General features: G+C 42.8%; 1 protein-coding gene across 5 annotated transcripts in view; it reads right to left on the reverse strand.

Annotated features, from left to right (window-relative positions):
• The window catches only part of ZNF423 (zinc finger protein 423), a 234053-nt gene that overhangs the window by 96111 nt on the left and 118351 nt on the right, over positions 1–19591 (reverse strand). For all 5 annotated transcript variants that reach the window (XR_003995063.1, XM_030512116.1, XM_030512117.1 and 2 more), the window contains one exon: positions 134–3357. Coding sequence is in view for 4 of the 5 variants with exons in the window: in XM_030512116.1 (XP_030367976.1) it covers positions 134–3357 (3224 nt within the window). In the remaining variant the exon portion in view is untranslated. The remainder of the gene's footprint in view (positions 1–133; positions 3358–19591) is intronic.

A 19591-nucleotide genomic window follows, 5' to 3' on the forward strand; every position in this document is an offset into this window, starting at 1 on the left:
TTGGATTTTTTAGTAGAACAAGTAATTTTATAAAATGACAGTTTAAAAAAAAACCCAACATCAGATCAGTTCTGAGTCGCATTGAAGGTCTACATTTTATCCCGCAGATATTCTAAAGTTCAGCTGTACTTACTCTTGGAACAGGGGACGTCTGGGTACCTTTCCTTTGGCCACTAGTCTCAGGTGTCAGGTCTCGGTGGTCTACCTGGATGTGGCTCTCTAGGTCTTCAGCACTTTCAAATTTAACACTACACTCTGGACACCTCAGGCTGCCACACGGTCTCTCGTTCACCTCCTGTGGAGTCAAGCCTGAAGACTGTCCATTGGTGCTCCTGGTCATGCATCCAGCACACAGGCCATAGGGAAGGCCATTCACATCCAACTTTACCAAGTCCTGCTTATTCCGGAACTCCTTCAAGCACAACGCACACTTGTAGAGTTTTTGCAAGGCCTGGCCGTTGGGAGACGAGGTTGCAGAGTTTCCTGCCAATTTCTGCATATGGAACGTCCCATGAATTTTCAGCTCAAGGGTAGAGGTGACTGTCTGCATGCAGACAACACAGCGAAACCCAGTGAGGGAGTTTCTGAGATCTGGATGCATCTGGCAGTGCTCGATAAATTCCTCCTCGCTCTGCAGCGGCATTTTGCAGATCCGACACGTCCCTGTATCCAAACTCTTGCTGTGAGTGACCTTGTGCTCCGTCAGGGTCAGGAGTGATGGGAAGCGTTCCCCACAGATGGGGCACATGTAGTGCTTGGCTGGGCCACGATGGGTCTGCATGTGCTCTCTCAGGCCGTTTTCTGAGAAAAAGGTCCTTGAGCAGATATTACACTTGTGGCTACCTTTGATGAATTCTGCTTTCTTCCTAGAACAGTCATCCTCCCCAGGCCTGATGTTATGGTCTCTCAAACGATGGTTCTGCAAGAGGACCTCCATAGTGTAGGCAGCCCCACAAATGTCACAGCCATACATGGGCTCAGAAGCGTCTACATCATCTTCACTGGCTTCATGACTGTTAGAAGTATCTGGATTCTTCATTAAGATGTTTTGGATATCTGCCCCTTCTGTCTTCTTATTAGTTGGGGTCATGCCATTAGCTGTACCATTCTCCGCGCTAGCATCAAAAACACAATGTTTTTCCCGCAAGTGCTTTTCAAGCAAGATGATGGCATGAAAAGCTTTGCTACAAAATTTGCAGTTGTATTTTTTGCTGTGGGTTGTGATGTGACACTGCAGCTCTACCTCTGTGCTAAAGGTCTCGCCACAGAAGATGCATTTGTGAGACTTTGACGGATTCCCCAGGTGACTATGCTTCACATGGATCTGGAGATCCACCTCCTTCCTAAAATCCCAGTTACAGGCTGTGCAACGATACATCTTCTTTTCATTGCTATGCTTGACTGCCAGATGCACTTGGATAGATACCTTGGAATCAAAAACTTCTTGGCAAAGTGTGCAGTGATACAACACAAAAGTATGCATGTCCAACAAATGTTTCTGCAAATCATCCACCGAAGAAAACTGTTTGTCGCAGCTCTCACATACATAATGAGTTGAAGTTGTCATGTAATGCACAGTGAGATGTTGCAGAAGAGACTCCTGGGAATCAAAGTCTTCTTTGCACTGAGGGCAAGACTGTTTCCTCAACAGCAACTCCAAATGCAACTTTAAATGGGTTTGAAAACTTTCAAAATTTGAGAACTTCAGATCACACTGATTACATGGGTATTCACCATTAGACACTGAATTTACGCTAGCAGAAAGCCGTTGCCTTTTAGGGGAAGAGACTTCAACATCAGAAGAAACTGGACTCTGCTCTGCTTTTGACTTCTTATTGTGTGCCAGAGGAATGTTCTTGTGGTTTTCTTTAATATGCTTTGTAAGCTTCAGGATGGAGCCAAAAATGGGGGAGTTTGTGCAATAAGGGCATGAATAAACTTCCATAAAAGACTGTGTTGGCTGAATGACAGGAGAATCCAATTTTGAATTTCCTACATTACAGTGAGTCTGCTGAATATGCTCAGTCAAGGTTGCCTCGGTCAGAAAGCCCATGGAGCACTGGTTACAGAAAAAAGCGTTGTTACCATCTTGAGGGGTTGCATTTGGTCCACAGTGAGTAATACGGATGTGTTCTTGTAAGCTGTTGATATCTGCAAACATCTCTGGGCAGTAGTTACAATGAAAGGCAGAAATGTTGCTAAACTGCATCATGGGATAGGCATGGGTTTTGTGCACTTTTCTCACGTGTTCATTCAAGTTGTACAGTGTAGGCATGGAATCAAGGCAGATCTGGCACGTGTGGCTTTGCTGAGGTTTGTCTGCATGAATTGTCTTCAGGTGGATCTCCAGAACAGCAAGGCTGTTGAAGTCGCGCTTCGAGCAGTACGGACAGCTGTAGGTAACTTTAGACCAGTTCTGGCCTTCCTCTCTGTCCACAGACCTCATTTTCTTTTGTCCTCTCAAAGGCTTTAAGGTTGAATCTGGGGTGGAACCTCTTTCCACTGATGCGCTAGAGTCAGGCGTTGCGCTACTCATGGACGCCACACTCCCCAAGACTGGGTCAGGGCTGATGCTGTGGTTGCTGGAGTCAGGTTGTCTGTGGCTGTCCAAGTGGCAATAGACATCCTCCACTGAAGAAAACTGCTCCGGGCACATAGGGCACTTGTGTTTTTTGTTGGCATGGGCTTGATGAATGTGTGAGAGCAGCGAGTTTTCGTCTGCAAATACTTCAGGGCAATGAATACACTGCAAATCTGCCTTCTCGGAAAGCTGTGGGTGGCGTGTCATTACGTGCTTCTCCAAATCTTCAGTCTGACTGAATGTCTCTTCACAGTAATCACACATAAAATCATCCTTCTTCACCTCTTTCTCAGTCTTTGCCATATGTTCCTTGTTCTTTTTATGAGCTTGCATATGACTCTGCAATGAGCTGGTAGATGAAAACCCACGTTTACACACAGTACACTTGAATGGTTTGCTGGAGCTGTGGGTTTTCAGGTGAATTTTGAGGTGGTCGCTGCGAGAGAATGCAGCCTCACATTCATGGCAATGGTACTTTTTATCCCCTGTGTGAAGCTTTATGTGGCGATCCCTACTTCTCTTGTGCTTAAAAAGCCGGCTACAGTAGGTGCATTTGAAAGGTAGTTTGTCACTGTGGATCTGCTCGTGCCTTTTAAGGTAGCTCAGGCGAATGAAGGACTTATCACAAAACTGACAGGGATACGGCAGGCCAGTCCCCCCTTCCTCCTCCCCGATGCCGAGATCACACCCATCTCCTATCATCTGAGTGGGTGATGCAACATCTTTGCTGGAGGGAGATGAAGCCACCCAGGAGAGTTGTGGGTCGTCATCACCATCTGTAATGGGAAAGCAGAAAGGAGATTAAAAACAATTCCCAGTGCACCTGTGAAATAAGGACAAAGCTCTCAACAACACTATGGGCTTCTGCTACTACAGCATTAAAAAAAAAAAGGCAACTAAAAAAAAAAAAGAGATCTTGAATTTCAAATGAGGTTTGAGAAAGAGAAATAAAAACATAGTTGTAAACATGATTCACAAATATGCCAACATATAGTATTAATAAAAAGCATTCTTCTTAAGCAGGTTTAACACCTGCTTACTATACTGTAAAGCAATAAACAATGAATAAAGAAAGCAAAACACGATGTGCAGTGAAGCAATACAAACATTTTGAAAAGCTATAGTGTTAAGTGATCACGTGTGATTTTGTGGGTCTTTTGAAATGCTACATCAAGATGATGTTAAATAATGTCTCCATTAAACAAAATCCTCCAGTTTGTCTCAAAATTGAACAGAATGAAAGGCTGCTCAAAAGCAGAGTCAAACATCTCGGTGAAATAAAAGCATCGGATTTGAGACAGCTCAATAAAATCAGAGAAGAGATCTGTACCATTACCAAATTTGCTCACGTGAAAGGTAATGTTGCCTGCTTGGTACCAAACCATAAAAATAAAAAAAGCCCAGAAAATCACTATTGGAGATCTCAAGACATCACAAAAGAATCAACTTCAGGATAAACCAACAATGGCCCAGCCTCTGTTCTAATAACTACTTCCCTTGCTCAATATGAGGCTTTGGAAAATATTTTATAATTTGATATTACCATAAAGAAACACAGCACCGACTCCAGCAGCAAAACAGTCATTTTAGGAAAAATACATAAAATGTTGGCAGCTTTCATAAACAGAATAGTTAACAAGAAACAGAAGAGAGCTAGTTCAACTATCCTAATTCCAATAAATGCGGAGATGTTGAGAGAAGCAAAAATGCCACTATTCTGATATAAAACTGAACCATGGAACAAAGCAAAACCAGAATCCATGTAAATGAGGGAAGGCACTGACCACATACACATTTAGAGATTCAAAAAAGGAACCAGTTCTCCAGATACATTGTCCTTATAAAACATTTAATGTTCCTACTTCACTTCTTACTAAAACAAACCAATAAAAAAATCCCCAACTGTGTGTGTAGGCTGCCACACGCGCACTCCTCGTGCGTGCCAACTACAGAGTCACCAGGCGGAGAAGAGCACATGTACGGTGAAGAAGCTCTCAAAGAAAGGCTCAGTTAATGAGGATATCACCACTGTAAGAAGCTGGCTCCTGTGGCACTGTTTGCTGTGGCAAAGACCTCCTTTTTCATCCCAGGAAAAGAGAGAGCAAAGCTACATCGGAAAAACTAAACCAAATAATCACACACCAAACAACTTTTCCGGCACAACGTGGCTGCCTGTTTTCTGGATGCACGGGTCAGGCACCAGCTCCCCTTTCCCTGTGCTCCCAGGGAGCTTCACTCCCCCGTTTAACTAAACCTCCTGCTCCAGAGAGATGCTGCACACTGAGAATACGCTTCCTCACACTCCCAAAATGCACCCTGGCTCTCAGCAAGCACCTGTGCTTCTAAGATGCTCAAGGTCTTTGTGCTCAACTAACTCCCGCAAGCCTGGAGGAGCCCAAACCTAAAACGCAAGGCGATCAGCCCCTGCTTTTTACATGAACTTTTCCAAGGCTTTGCTCCCCCAACCAGCCACTGGTCTGTCTCTGTGGCTGCAACAAAACCTCATGTTCCCAATTTATGCCACCTCCGTCGCCCGCCCGGCTGCTGGCACAGCTTCGCTCTGCCCCCAGGGAGCCCCCAGCCCCTGTCTCTGCTGCCAGCCGCATCCAGAGGTCCATCCCCATGGACCCATGGCCATGGCCGGCGGAGGGAGGAAGGCAGCCGGCTGCCAGCGCCTGGATTAGGGGCCCCAGGGAGGTGCCGGTAGCTCAGGGCTAGCTAATTCCCTCCTCTCACCAGCTGGGCTCCTCCAGGGGAAAGGAGACAAAGGGGAGAAAGAGGGGGATGCTGGGCCTGAACTAGGGCAGCACATGTTGAGTTTGCAACCGCTACTGCTGTCCATCAGGAGACGGGGGGGAGAAGAAAAACAACAACAGGGATAAAACCATACCACCATCGTGGTACTTACTGCTTGGCCTTACTGGCTGCAGTTAAAATAATTTTAAATGTTCACTTTGCACAAAGTATTACAAAAATACACACATTTTAAATACCTCCCCATTTGCAGCCAGACTACTCATGCTTCGTGCTGGGCAGTGGCAGGTAGAGGAAGGGGCTGCCTCATGCCAGGGAGAACCCTGAGTATTTCAGACAGCTCCAGCAAATAAAGCTGTATTGTTCAGCCTTGAAACTGGAGATGCAATGGGCCAAATCCAGCAGTAACACAGACAGGGCCCACTGCTCTAACTTCGTTACATCCATATGTGCTTATGCCAACCATTACACTGGCCCACCATGCAAATTGAACAAATCTGCTAGCAGGCCTCTTTTGCCTCTGAAGCGAACCAATCTACCTCAAAATGCACTCTAACATTCAACTAGGGCCAGTTCCCCTCCAGCTGCTGCTCTTCAAACATATTCGGCTATTCAGAAAACAAAATCCAAGAAAGCTGGTATTACTTTGTGAGTGATGTACAAAGACGCTGCTGTGCTAATAGAATTTGGATTCAAAAAACTTAACGTTTCTCAGATTGAAAAGCTATGTTTCAACAAAATGGAAGCACTTACATAGTTGAAAGGAAAGATTGTCTCTGTTTTTTAGTTTTCACCGATTTTTATGTTTAACTTCTAGATTATTTTTATTGCACCCTTTTCTCATACTTCTACAATTTAAAAAGAATTAGAAAACTTTAAAGCCCAGAAACAACCTACCTTGACTTCCTTACAAACAAGATACTAAATTACTGAAGGCCTAAACCAAAGAAATTAGGGAAAACTCATTATCATTAATCTCTTTATGGAATGAAAAAAAGCCTTGTTAATTTTAACATGTCATATTAAATTGAAGAAAAGACCTATAATGAACTGAGAAAGAAATTCTAAGGTATTTTACCAGAGTAATATTTTAGTGGGAAGATATATTTTTGATGTGATGTGACATGTATAGCAACGATGGTTCGAATAATAATTCTACATTAATGCAATCGAAGGAATGTAGCAGAATGAGAAAAATCACTTTCAAAAAGGAGATTAAAGTCATTAAAAATGGCTAATCCTGCAAAGTGGGACTGTTCTAAAATAGAGAATCACATGGCTGGTGCAAGTCTTTTGTCATTTGCACATAAGAGAATCAAAACAAGTATTAAAAGGGTAAGAAAATTCAATAAAAAGTTTAATTAGGAAAAAAAGAGCATTAAGGAAGCTTCAGGATGTCAGTAGTCCTCAGGATATATGTGTGGGTCATGAAGCTTAAAGGGCCAAACTTGATAATCAATCTCAAAGTGGTACAGTAATTTAGCAACTTAATGTTCAGTACGTTTACAGGACTGCAAGCATTTATCATCATCACTGAGGAGCTAATTCCAGCCTCAATGCATTCAATAAATGTATTTTTCCTTCTAATAAGAGCAATTGGGCCAAACTGTAGTATAAATCATACTTCATCCTCTATTTATTTTCCAGATAACAGGAGCCAAGTTCAGAAATAAACTCATGAAGCTAAAGCAATAAAATGAAGTCTTAAAAAATGTGATCTCTCTTAGAAAGGAGACAAACAGCACATCACAGCTTGCCAGGAGTGAGCAGCACTGCCATCTCAGCATACACTGATGACGTTGATATATTCATTATTTCAGAGTAATTTTACTAAGAAAATCAACCAGACACAATCAAGCAGATGCAATTTCACAGTCCCTGCAAACACATTCCTCCATCTCCCTGCTCAAAGCTACCTGCAAGTATTATGCTCCCACCAGACTTGCTCAGCTGCCCAGTCACCCCCAACGCTGGGGTCAGTGCTCATGGGCAGGGGCTGCACAGAGCCACTTCCCCTCAGCCAGCTGCCTTTTCTACTAAGAACAAAAGGTATGCACAGAGCCCCATTGGCTGGCCCAGACCTGAAGTTCACCCTTGCCTAAACCCTCTGTTTACCAACGTAGAGCATCATTGGGTTCCCCTCCAGTGAAAAGCCTCCCTTCTCTGTCTCCACTGTGCATGGAGGGTTCAGGTGGCTCTTTCAGAAGCCCTCCATACATTCCCCCACACTACAGGCATGTTGCAGTGTGGCCAGCGACATATGGGAGAACAGTTTATTCCAGCAGGCGTGGGTGCAAACAGCAGCACAAGACTGAGCACCACGGGGCTCAGAAGAGGTCACACAACCCGCCCAGACATCAACAAAATATCCAGGGTTTGGACAAAGAGGCAAGTTCGAGGCAAGTTCAAGACTCCCCTCCTCAGCCCAGAAGGCATCTCCATACAGAACAATAAACCAAGGAGGATAGATTTGGAAGATGCTCTTATTCTACCATGTTTAATTATCTAGCACAGAGCTAGTACACAAGAGAAATAGTTAAATTAACAAAAACAAAACCCCAAAATCAGTTGTTGAGGAAAGAATTGTTGTTGCTTTAAGTTCAGACTCCCGGTTCTCTCCGAACCTCTCCATGGCACACTAGCTAAAAACAATCAAAGCACTCAAATCGCTTTAAGCTATTGAGAGTTGATGGAATTCTAGCACCCAAAAAAGTAAGTTACTTTTGAAAAAAAGCTTGGCATCATAAGACACACTTCTGAACTGTGTTTCAGCTCCTCATCTCCATAATAGAAAAAAGCCATCTGCTCCTCAAGGACATATTGTAGGGCTTCCTTCTGCATAGCTGTGAACTCCCCGAAAGTTCCATCCTCTGATGGAAGGCCTGATAGAAATGCTATCAATTTCAATTATTATTATTATCACTGATGCTTAACTATACAACATAGAGATTGAGGACTGAGAAATCTGCAGTACTGGTTACAGCAAATTTTGCATTGCTGCACTATGCATTAAAGCCAAGGATAGATGGATTATAGTAAGAACCTCACATGGCATACATTGCTCCTTTACACTGCAGTGCTCATGTGAAATTATGCACGTCAAGTGTACGTAGCAAATGTGTTAAGTTTCAATATTTTCAGTGTACTGTGACAGCTTTTTACTTAACTTTTTTGTTGGAATGTTTAGTTCCATCTTCCTGTGCATTTCCCACATAATCATAGCATTGTAAATAATAAAAAAAAAATTAATATTCCAAACTTAATTTTCTATAGAGATATTAGCTTCCCTAAATAGTTTTGTCCATTGTGCTACAGAAGGCAACAGGGGACTGTGACTACCAGCTCTTGGGGCAATGAAAGCCTTTCTATGCTGTCACCACACCTATCTCTGAACAGTGTTGTAATTGCTGTGTTGCGACTGAAACCTAGCATTAATGCACACTCAAACACACTTCACTAAACAATGGGAAAAGATTACTACAACTCATTTATAATTACCCCTACAAAAATACCATTCAAGTGTCCCACAGAGCTGGTCAACCAACCCTTAGCCAAGGCGCTAAAGCAGGACCCTGGGAAGCTAAGGAATTCCATATGCAGCTTCAGACTTCAGCATCATTAGCTTCTTCACAGAAGTGTCTTCATAGATTTTTATTTTTAGGCACTATGTCATTTTTTAAATATATATAAACACATATGTAAAAAGTTCAAAGCAAACCTAAAACTGGATAAAAGTTTAAGAGGTGCTAAATTAAGTGGTACCACAGGCAATGCTTTCATTGTTATCTGTGACTTGAGAAAAATGCAGTTATACCTAATTACATGCTTATATGGAAAGCATTTTTGTTGGACTAAATTACCAGTCAGTGACTCTTTTTCCAACTTCTCAGCTTTGCACTGCAATTCATTTTTAAGTGAAGTTTTTAAACAAGACAGACAGACGTCTGGCTCAATGCAAAGTATATATAATCTAATTTTTCTTCTCATGCAGAGCGCAACTTGGTATTTAGAATACAAAATCAGCACAAGATGTAGTGCACAATTTCAAACATTAAACTTGCTGGGGTGTCTGCCGCAGATACATGGCTACACATAGTTTAAACCTTGTTGTCTTTGTTTAAACCTTTTCGCAGTGATCAAAGATACATCTAATTAAGTCTTATTTTATTCTGCAAGTTAAAAGTACACACAAAGATGTCTATTGAAGGTTGGTTGATACACAGAAACTTGTTAAGCCAGAGTAACGAGTGCATGAGCCCTTGCCTCCCATTAGCAGAGATACCAAGACTCAGTAAAGACCATCAATAGGATGATAAATAATTCTATATAGATGATAAAATCAGGAAGTTATTTTTAACATTATTTTTTCTTATTTCAGTCTGTATTTTGCTGGTAATAAAAAATTAACATATCATTAAATTAGTTATTTCGCACTTCAATAAATGGCATAGTAAGGGCTGGAGGAGAAAGTTTTATGTCAGATCTAGGAATAAACTAAATGCTTTCAGAGTTGAATCACTGTTTTTCTTTACTCCCTTTGGAAAAGCAGCAGATACTATATTCTGCTGTGCATCATGGACTTGGGACTGAAAACAGCTGCACTCTAATTACATGTAAAGTGTACCAAAACATTCCTTTTATCACAGACTGTAAATCTGTTAGCATCTGTCTCTCCTTTGTTTCTTCCACAAGATACAAGCTTGTTTCTACATTTTTCTCACCTGTAGCAGTAATTAAAATTCATTATAAATGAAAGGAGTGAACACTAAAACAAGTTCCTCTGTGTACAGTTCTAAACTCAAATTAGAAACAGCTGTTTGCTAATTCATGCAGTGATGTTTTGTCGTGCTCTGTGAATCAATAATAACTCACCCTATTTCCACCAAAATGTTAGGATTATACATACATTTTGCTTAGCAATTTGCTGTTCAGAAATGTTCGAATGCACTTTCAGGTTTTTTTTAAGCAAGATGAGAAGATGATACCAGCAAAATTATCAGTGAATTAACAGACAGATCTTAATAGCTTGCTGCTCATGCCTACCCTGCTGCCGAGAGGGTGCTGTGCCATTCCTGCCTGCTTTGATACTTGCAGAGCATTTAGCAAGAAAGCATGATGTAAGACAGATGTAAAAGAACAAAACCGTATACAGGGTCACAAGCACACATCATGGATGCAATAGGCATACTGAGAGAATCCTACAAAATTAGAGTTTCAGCTATGACATGTACAACTTTCAAGCATAAGGAATGACAAAGCCCTTAGGAAAATAATCCTAGTAGAATAATTATTACTTATAATAATCAGTTATAAAATTAGTTATAATAAATGGTAATATTAATCGTTAGTAATATTTCTTCATATTATGTTAGCCAGGGAACAAACTTCGTATGACCCTATTGGCCTTACACTCACACAATTATATTCGGCACTTCTTACTACTTGATGTCAACATTTATCATGATTTCAACACTTGATTATACAAAACAAAGAGACAACACGCAGCGGTTAATAGCTTTGCCTGCTTCATTTTTTATCGAAACCTAAGGATACAAGGGAGGCGGTTACAACATTCTGAGCAGAGCCCAGGGCAGATTTGCAGAGCCTGCCCTCACTGAGGCAGGACCAAGGCCACTCAAGGCCCTGCACTGCCCCCTTTGCAGAGCCAAAGACCCAGCCTGGAGCGGTGGAAGAGCATCAGCCTCCATAAAGGTCTTTGCAGTACATGCAAGGAAAGTCCTTGTCTCATCTATACGTAAAGACATTTTCCCTTCCTCATGTTTTGTTGTTGCTAGCAGGAAGGGTGCTTCCCACAGAGCACAAACCCAAGCATCAAGACTCTGAACCGCTCGCAGAGACGTGGCCAGTGGAAGAGCCTTTCTGGTGGGATGAAATGCATGAGATGAATTTCCTAGATTTATGATTTCCTCCCTTCCATCAGATCAGGCAGCTCTCAAATACAGCAGGCACCTGTTCTCAGGCTGTTTTGCTGAGCACCCTCAGGCATGTGCAGTCAGGCAGACTTGGCTCAAGCTCCTTCCCTGAGTTCATACCCATAACTGAGCATCAGACATACACACTAGCTGCTGTTTGGAGAAACTCAATAATACAGAAGCTGAAATTAAAGAGAGACAGACTTTTCTCCATGAACTGACCAGACTGGTGTGATTTAATTTAATGCTTTACTGTGCTCATTTTCATGTTTCTGAATTGTACTTTCAAGTAAAGATTAAGTCATCAATTACAATCCATTTAGCTCATTCATAAAAATCATTTAAGGGTCATATCCTGCATGGTGAACAGGGAGCCCTGGAAGCCAGCGCTGATAAGAACAGGCAGCACTTTCCCACAGGATATTCAGTTTGTGCTGAATCAAGCCAGAGCTTCTTTTGGTGGCATGGGCAGCAGTCTGGAGGAACAAGTGCCTTTAAAACTGGGGCAGTGGCAAACTAGGACAGAGAGAGTTTTGCCAAGGCCTTTCCATAGCTGCTGCTACTGCTAAGACAAAAGCATATCTGCTTCTGTGCTAGTAGACAATAGAGTGGCATTTCCATTTCTGTGGAGCTCTGTTTCAACTTTTTAGCCATGTATCAACTCTGAGACAGAAGAACCACTAAGAAGGGAGAAAACTGGGACTAGACACCACAAGTACTCCATGTCTTCTGGCTGGGGTCATGAGAAGTGACTGGATTGCTAGGATGAGGTCTTCAACTGATGCTACACAGTGACCTGACCTCTAGGAAAATGGGTTTGCAGTCCCTGTCTTCAGCGTATGAAAAGTACTTTCCCAAGAACAGACTTTTGCTCCTGACTATTTTCCATCAGCACTCAGTAGAAGAGATGTCAATTGCCATGTTCCAAACCTGAGAAAAACCTCATGTTTCAAATCTCAGCCCTGCACAGGACTTTACTACCAAGCCTTCCGGCCGGAGGAGTTTAAAGCTGGTCATATTATTAGAGCAAGTTGCAGAGGAAAATAAAACCAGCTTGTTAAGTTAGAAAGAGTAGGCTGTTCCAGACTCTCATTTTGATCTAGGTGGGAAAACTGTGACGCACTTACGAATTTAATGGGTTGACGTTCATGATGAATAGGCCTAATGCTGAAAAACACATGTTGGCTGAAATTACTCAGCAATAAACAAACAGTAAAAAACAACAACATCCAGATTTTATACTGCCTTCAAAGAACAAGGGAAGAAAAACCAATAAATTACATCTGACAGACAGTATCAAGTAACCTGTTTTATAGCTAGACATATGCATTATTGGCCTGACTTTCAAATGTGTTCTGTATTCACATCAATCCTACTGAAATCAGTTGCTCAACACTTCTCAAAACTCAAATGAAATAAACATAAAATAGAGCCAGTTCTATATAAAGGTATTTTCAGAAAGGTGTACATATTCCTTGTCCCTTTCATGGATTCAGAATCAAGATTTCATGCAAACACCATGAATGGAAATGAAGCTGCCCTTGCAAATGTCCCAGCTCTGACAAGTCTGGTGAGTGTTGCTCCTCAAGGCCTTCACCCACAGATTCTGGAGGGGCTCATGTGCCCAGTGACCCCCACCAGTATCCCTGGAGCTGATGAAGCTGCCAGCTCCACCTGACCCAAGCTGGGAGAAGGCGTTTGCTCCAGCTAAGTAAATCTCCCATTCCTTGGAGATGGTATGTGTTACGGCAAAGTACAGTCAGTTAAGACTCTGGGTTTGTTAGTGAACAATTTAAAAAAAAATTAGAATAATCATTTAAAGTTAAACAGAAGACCTGCAAATGTAAAAGCACACTGCTGAATATGAAGCACATTCAGCATATCATTTAGATAAACATTGGTCTGCATGAATCTGCACCGTGTTTGTGACTGGCCTGAGGGGAACTGCACTAAACAGAGGTGGAAAGTAAGTTCTCCCCTTATCAATACCTGACAGAAATAACTGAAAGGTTTAAAAAGAAAATAACTATAGATTCTGTGCTATGCAAGATGAAAGCCAAACAGCATGGCTTGCCTAGGAGAGATGTGTACTACACAATGTATAGTAATGCTACTTCTTTTTCACTAACAGTATCCATCATTTTAAATAAGAAATGACTTTTAAAACAAGCAAGCAAACAAAGGTGTTTGCCACCCAGTAAGACTCTTTCCCGGTACATCAGTGTTCCCCTACAACAAACGTGCCTCATGAGACCTCTGAAGTTTAACCAGCAGTGACCTGGCATCTGTGATCTGAGGACTTGCACTGCACTGCACAACAAAACCGAAACATCGAAAGCTGCTCTCTTCTTCCAACACGTCTTTGCCCTTTTGACTGAAGGGCCCAATGACAACTCGTGCGACTGCACTCTCAGGTTTTCAAAAGAAGAGCTGCAGTGACAGCTAAGGTCTGTTCCTCACAGCTCACACCCGCGCTGGTGCAGCCCAAGGAGGGATCCTGCACTCAACCACACCGAGTGCCATGCAGGCTGCAGGGGATGACCCCAGCAGTGCCCACTCCACAGCAGCACAGGGACATGGCGCACCGGTTAGCCCTCTCCTGCAGGACCCAGGCAGTGAGATCAGCCCATGCTGTGCCCCATCTCCTACACTATAAGCCTGCAGAGAGACTTTTTGAGCCCCTCTAAAATCTTTAGGGGCTTTTCAGGATGTCAGCCAGCACTGACCGCGCTCCAGAGAAAGGCTCCCGCAGAGAGGATGCTCATCAATGAAGGCAGGCAAGGGGAGCACAGCTGGGGAGCCAGAGTGAATCCAACCAGGAGACAACAGCCCCTCCAGCCCTGCATGCTCCTGCCAAGGGACACACAGAGCCCTGCAGAGCCCTGCCTGCAGCCACGGCTGCACTTCCCACCTCAACTGCAGGTACCACACTGCCCACCTACCGCAGCAGGGTGGCACTTCCCTTATAGTTCCATAAAAGCAAGGGTGTCTTACTCCTGGAATTGCTTAATACAGTCTTAGGTGCAGATTGTCTGTATTCAGATGGCTCTGGTTTAAACAACAATGTAGGCTTCCTTCTGCCCACATGTGTGTGGTTGGGTTTTTTCCTCCCACAAATGTGAATTGTACTATTTATTCTAGTTAGTAACTGTCTCAGTGTCTTGGCCACAGATACATGAGAGAATGAATTTATAATGAGGAAAGGTGCAGGGCACAATTATTTGTTTAAATGAGATTAAAATTAGGGTTGGAGTGTACATTGAATCATCTCAATTTATCCCTGAAGAGAAGGAGGAACAGCAAATGTCTTGGCACCTGCAAACAAATTATGTCTTTCCCCACTGTCTCTCCCAAAGAGCACTCCTTCCATTTGAGAGCAGCCTCACTCAGACACTGGCACTGATATCAGAGAATTAAATGAAATACGGGAAAAGCTATAGTCAGTAGCTTTTTCTCTAGCTCTATCCACATGGTGAGGGCTGGTTATACTTACAGAAACATAGCTGGGAATGTTATAGACTAAACAACACAGTAAAAGGAATGAGTAGGCAGTGGGGAAAGACAGATTGAATTTACCCTATAAAAATGTATTTTGATACTACATGTACAAAAAGCTTTCAGCTTTCTATAGAAGAGTCTGCTAAATTAAAACGTGTGTGGAAGCTGGTGTTTGGGGTGGAGGCACATACCCTGCACAGGAAATAATGGTCAAAAAATCAAAACAGTAACAATGAAACACAAAAGAACAACAAAAAAAAACCAAATAAATACTCTCAGGGAAATCAGGCATCAGAGGTTTGATAGACACACATGCACCTCCAGAACCAGAGGTGTTCAAGAAACCATCTCCAGCCAGTTAATGGCTGGAAATAAGTGCCTTCTCCCACCCCAGGTAAATTAATATTTTTGTTGTTGTTTTTCTCTAGATGTGAAAAGGTTTTGTACCTGCACCTGGCATGGGTACCTAAATCTCTGGTGTGGGGTGTCTCACAGAAACCCCATGTACAGTGTGGCAGAGAGGAGTCACAAAAACTACTGAAATACAGCTGGCAGATACCTGGAAGAAACTCCATCCAGTCTCTACTGTCATAAAGAGGCAGGGCAGTGACCTTAAGCTGCATGAGCTCACAGTGACTGTCTAAAAGAAGAAATATTGTCAATAAGCCGGTCAATAACTGGGCAATTTAAATTGGGGGGGGGATGAAAAAATATTGTTTTCATAAACACCACATAGAGTTTTAAAGCTCAGACCAGCTTCACTTCCAAAACCTGTACCATCCTAGATACCTCCAAATACCGACCAACCCTCACCTCCTCCCCAGAATCTATTTGGATTTGGCATGTCCCTTTGCCAGACTCACAGCTGCAGTTCCCTGCCCGACAGAACCACAGACTGGGTAACTGTGGTGTCTCCCAGAGGAGGCTGACAGAACAAGATACACATTCACTTTTTTTTTTTGTTGTTGTTGTTTTGTTTGCTAAGGCTCTTCTATTATTTTAATTCTGGTCAATAAAACCAAAATTTTCAGGCTAAAACAATTTTCTGATCCCAGAAAACCTAGACTGCTGTCTGAAACTCATCTCACCCTTGCATGAACACCATCTTCAGCTCATCTCACCCTTGCATGAACAAACAAACAAGTGAATGGTTTGAATGAAAATTCAAACTGCTCCCCCACATCTAGAGCCAGAATTACCTGTGAAACTGAATTCCACTTCCTCCATCTCATACTCAGTTTAGCACATGAAAGTACAAGTACCAAGAGTTATGACAGTACCAACCTCAGCTCTCCATCAAGACCAAATTATCTGTCTGTATTTAAGATAGGAGCTTAATGTCTTCTGTCGAAACACGGAAACTCCACCTCAGTCATAGGGCATCTGAGTATAAAACTAATCTTCTGACATTCAGCAGTAACTGTACAATTTCAAACAATTCATTTTAGAGGTTGGAGTCCTGGATTTCTAAGAGCTGATTGTTAAAGACACATGAGGCTGTATCTTTGGATTTCCCAAGAACATAACCATAGCCCCAGACCTCCCAGCTACCTGACATTAGGAAGGTTGCAACATTATCTACCCTGCAAGTCATTGTACACAGGCTTAAGAGTGACTCCATCTTAATTCAGTTCTTTAGCCGCAATTAAGATACTGCATCTGATCTGATTTTTTTCTTACTGTGTTGCTTTGAATCAAAACGCACATTTTCCAGTGCTAGTGCCTAACAAGATGCAAAACAGAGGTGTGAGCACAAAGGAAAGAGCCATTATAAATGCACAGGAACACTGTGTCAACATATACCCGCTGCCTGATCGTGGAAAAAAAAGGACAACTGAGTCATTATTTTAGAGTTTCACTATATTTTCAATTTTAAAACAATTACTATCTCACTAATGTCGCTAGAGAAGCTTCCACTGCAAACACTGGAAAGCAGAAACCTCCTAACCATCCTACACAATTTCTTATCAGAATTTTTGTGCAAACTGTTATCAGGTAACAATATTTACCATGTACAGTAATTATGAAAAACTCTGAGATTGTGTAATTATGTATTTTAATTACGTGATCTGATTAGCTTTTTTAATCACTTCATAAAAAGAAAGGAAATTCACTGAGGTTGTCAGAAAGTTAATAAAAATAAGGTAATTCATAGCTAAGGCTCACCATGGTGCCTTTCTAACTACTTCCTTGCTACACCCCACTGTGCCTAGGTATTGGAGGTCAACTATAAGTATTAATTTCCTTACTTTTATTAACTTTGGTGACAACGTTCATGCTCTCTTGGCACTGGGGTTCTTTGTTTTGTTAGAAAATGCTCTCCATTTAGCTGAATGATACTTTAAGAGATGAAGACTCCTCAAAACCAAGAACCTGGTTGACCTGAAACCCACCAAGTGCCCCAGCCTTGCCCTGCTCCGTCCCCAGCCCCTTTGCAGGGATGTTAGGGGAAGCCACTGCCACGTGGTCACCATCACACAGTGTCACACGAGCCACCCAATCTGGCAATGTGGAACAATACAGCAACAAAGCTGGCTGGTCACCCTCGGACACATTAAATCAGGGACATCAGGATGCAGGGCAAGACAACATGGTGCTATGAGAAGACGATGGAAGTCAGCCCAATAGTCGGATAAAAGGAGGTAGGCAGCTGAACTCGGGGCAGCCAGCAGAGACAAGGCAGGTGGCAGCAAATGGTGCTTGTCCCGATGCGAGGGGTTGGGCTCTTCCAGCCGCAGTGGCCATGACAGCACCAGGGGCCTGGCGTGAGGAAGGGCAGGACTCTGCAGCAGTGACAGGCACAACATCTGCAGGAGCCAGGCCAGCCAGCTGCCTGCCCTGGGCAGCAGCAGTCACCCAGGGCTCCAGCTATGAAACATAAGCAGCCCTGCCGCTGCTGCTCACTGTGCAAATCAGGGATTGATGGGTGCACGGGTGCGTGGAGAGGGCTGGAGGGTGCAAGGGGTGCAAGGACAGGGGTGCAAGGGGTAAGCCACCCTCTCTTCCTCTTAAGGCAGGACAGACCGTGGCTGTTTTGGCTCTGGAAAACAACTTTTCCAACTTTTGGATACAGTTCTGCTCTAAGGAAATATTTTGTTTATATCCAAACTGGGAGCCTATAATGTAATACTTGGCTATTGGATACAGCAGCTCTGTTTTACTCATTTTTGGTTCACCTTCTCCCTAGGCCAGCCCTTCTTTATTTTCCTCATTCTTTCTCTTTTTACCTTTCCACCCCCTTGCCCTGGATTCTCTGGGGAGAACAAATCACTTTGGGAGGCTTAATGGACTGACAAGAACAGAAATCTAATCGGGTTGTGCGCGCATGGGCCAGGCACATCAGAAGCACCCACAGTGCAATCCATGTGGGCTGCCCCACTTGTGACCCCAGCTGGGCCGGGCACCCCCCTCCTCACTGGGGTGAGATGGGCTGAGGTCCTTTGCCTCACACAGGACCTTGGTGTTCCCTGCTCCAGGAGCAGAGGCTGCCAGATGCTGACAAGCCAAGAGCAGTTATTTCAGGAGACATTTTTTAATATAGAAACAGCTGACACAAAATGCATCTCGCTGGGGAGGGAAACCATGCTCCCAGAAGTAAAAGATCACTAAAAAGCCTCTTTTTTTTTTTTTTTTCCAAGAGAAATCTAAAACAGTTTTGAGCCAGATATCACTAAGGTTTTTCATTTCCATTTTAGGAGACTTGCACTGCGTCCTTCCAGTCTTGCCCCATCCGTAGAGAATAGTAAGAGGTTGCTGCAGCCTAAAAGGGGCAGATGTGGGCAGATTAAGAGATGATGCAAAGTGCTTTCAGAAAGTAGAAACGGCCTCAAAGAAAATCTCACACAAAAAAGCCATTGGTGGGAAGCCACACTCAAGCCTCCCCACCAGCAGCACCCTTTGCTGAGAAAGGTCTCCCCACACAACGCACCAGCCCTTGGGCAACAGGGGCTCATGGACAACTGCTGCCTGGGGTAAAGACATTAAGAAATGGAGGACATAAAATTATTTAAACAAGGTTTTGTACAGAAAATGGAAAACATTGTGTGCAACGACGTGACTCCTTTCCCTTTGTACACCATTTGCTGTTACAAATTACATTTGCAAAATACAGCTTTCAGTATACTGCAGCCAAAAGCAACCTAACAGCATAATTTTCTTCCCGGGTACTTTACTTTTGAATTCTTCTGCAAACAATGAAGCAGAGATTTGGAGAAAAAAAAAAAAAAAAAACAACAGGAAAACAAAGAACCTCTTTCTTCCCATGCGCTTGTAAACCTGGGTAAACTTACAAGAGACCATCTTTTAAACAACCAACATGATTTACTCTTGCTTGTGGTGCAGGCACTGGCTACTGCCAGTAAATCTTAACTGCACACAGTGAGTGATACCTGACACTCTGCAAACTCGCTACTACAAAGAACTCGCTCAGTTGAAGGTATTTGTAGTATTTTCCTTTCAGTGTTGCCTGTATTTTTGCTTTTGCACTTTTATGCGGCATCTCTACTCAATGAAGCTACAGTGTATCCGTGACGCTTACTTTAAAGCTTGCTTTTCTGTGCAACTGAATGGCATAAAAAGGACCATGAAACTATGTCTTTTGAAATAAGTTTCTTGACTGATACTGCAGATTAAGGGAGCTATAAAAGACAAATACTGAGAACAAATATCAGTTATTTCCAAAAAACAAAAGTATTTTCTAGTATGAATCACAACCAACCTCTAACCCAAGATATCCAAAGAGAAAAATCTCTACTCTTGCACATACTCAGCCTTGCTGTTTTGAACTGCACTGTGCTCCTTAGAATCATCTCCAAGAAATCCAAAC

Source organism: Strigops habroptila, chromosome Z (genome assembly GCF_004027225.2).
Source record: "Strigops habroptila isolate Jane chromosome Z, bStrHab1.2.pri, whole genome shotgun sequence".
Classification (NCBI taxonomy): domain Eukaryota; kingdom Metazoa; phylum Chordata; class Aves; order Psittaciformes; family Psittacidae; genus Strigops; species Strigops habroptila.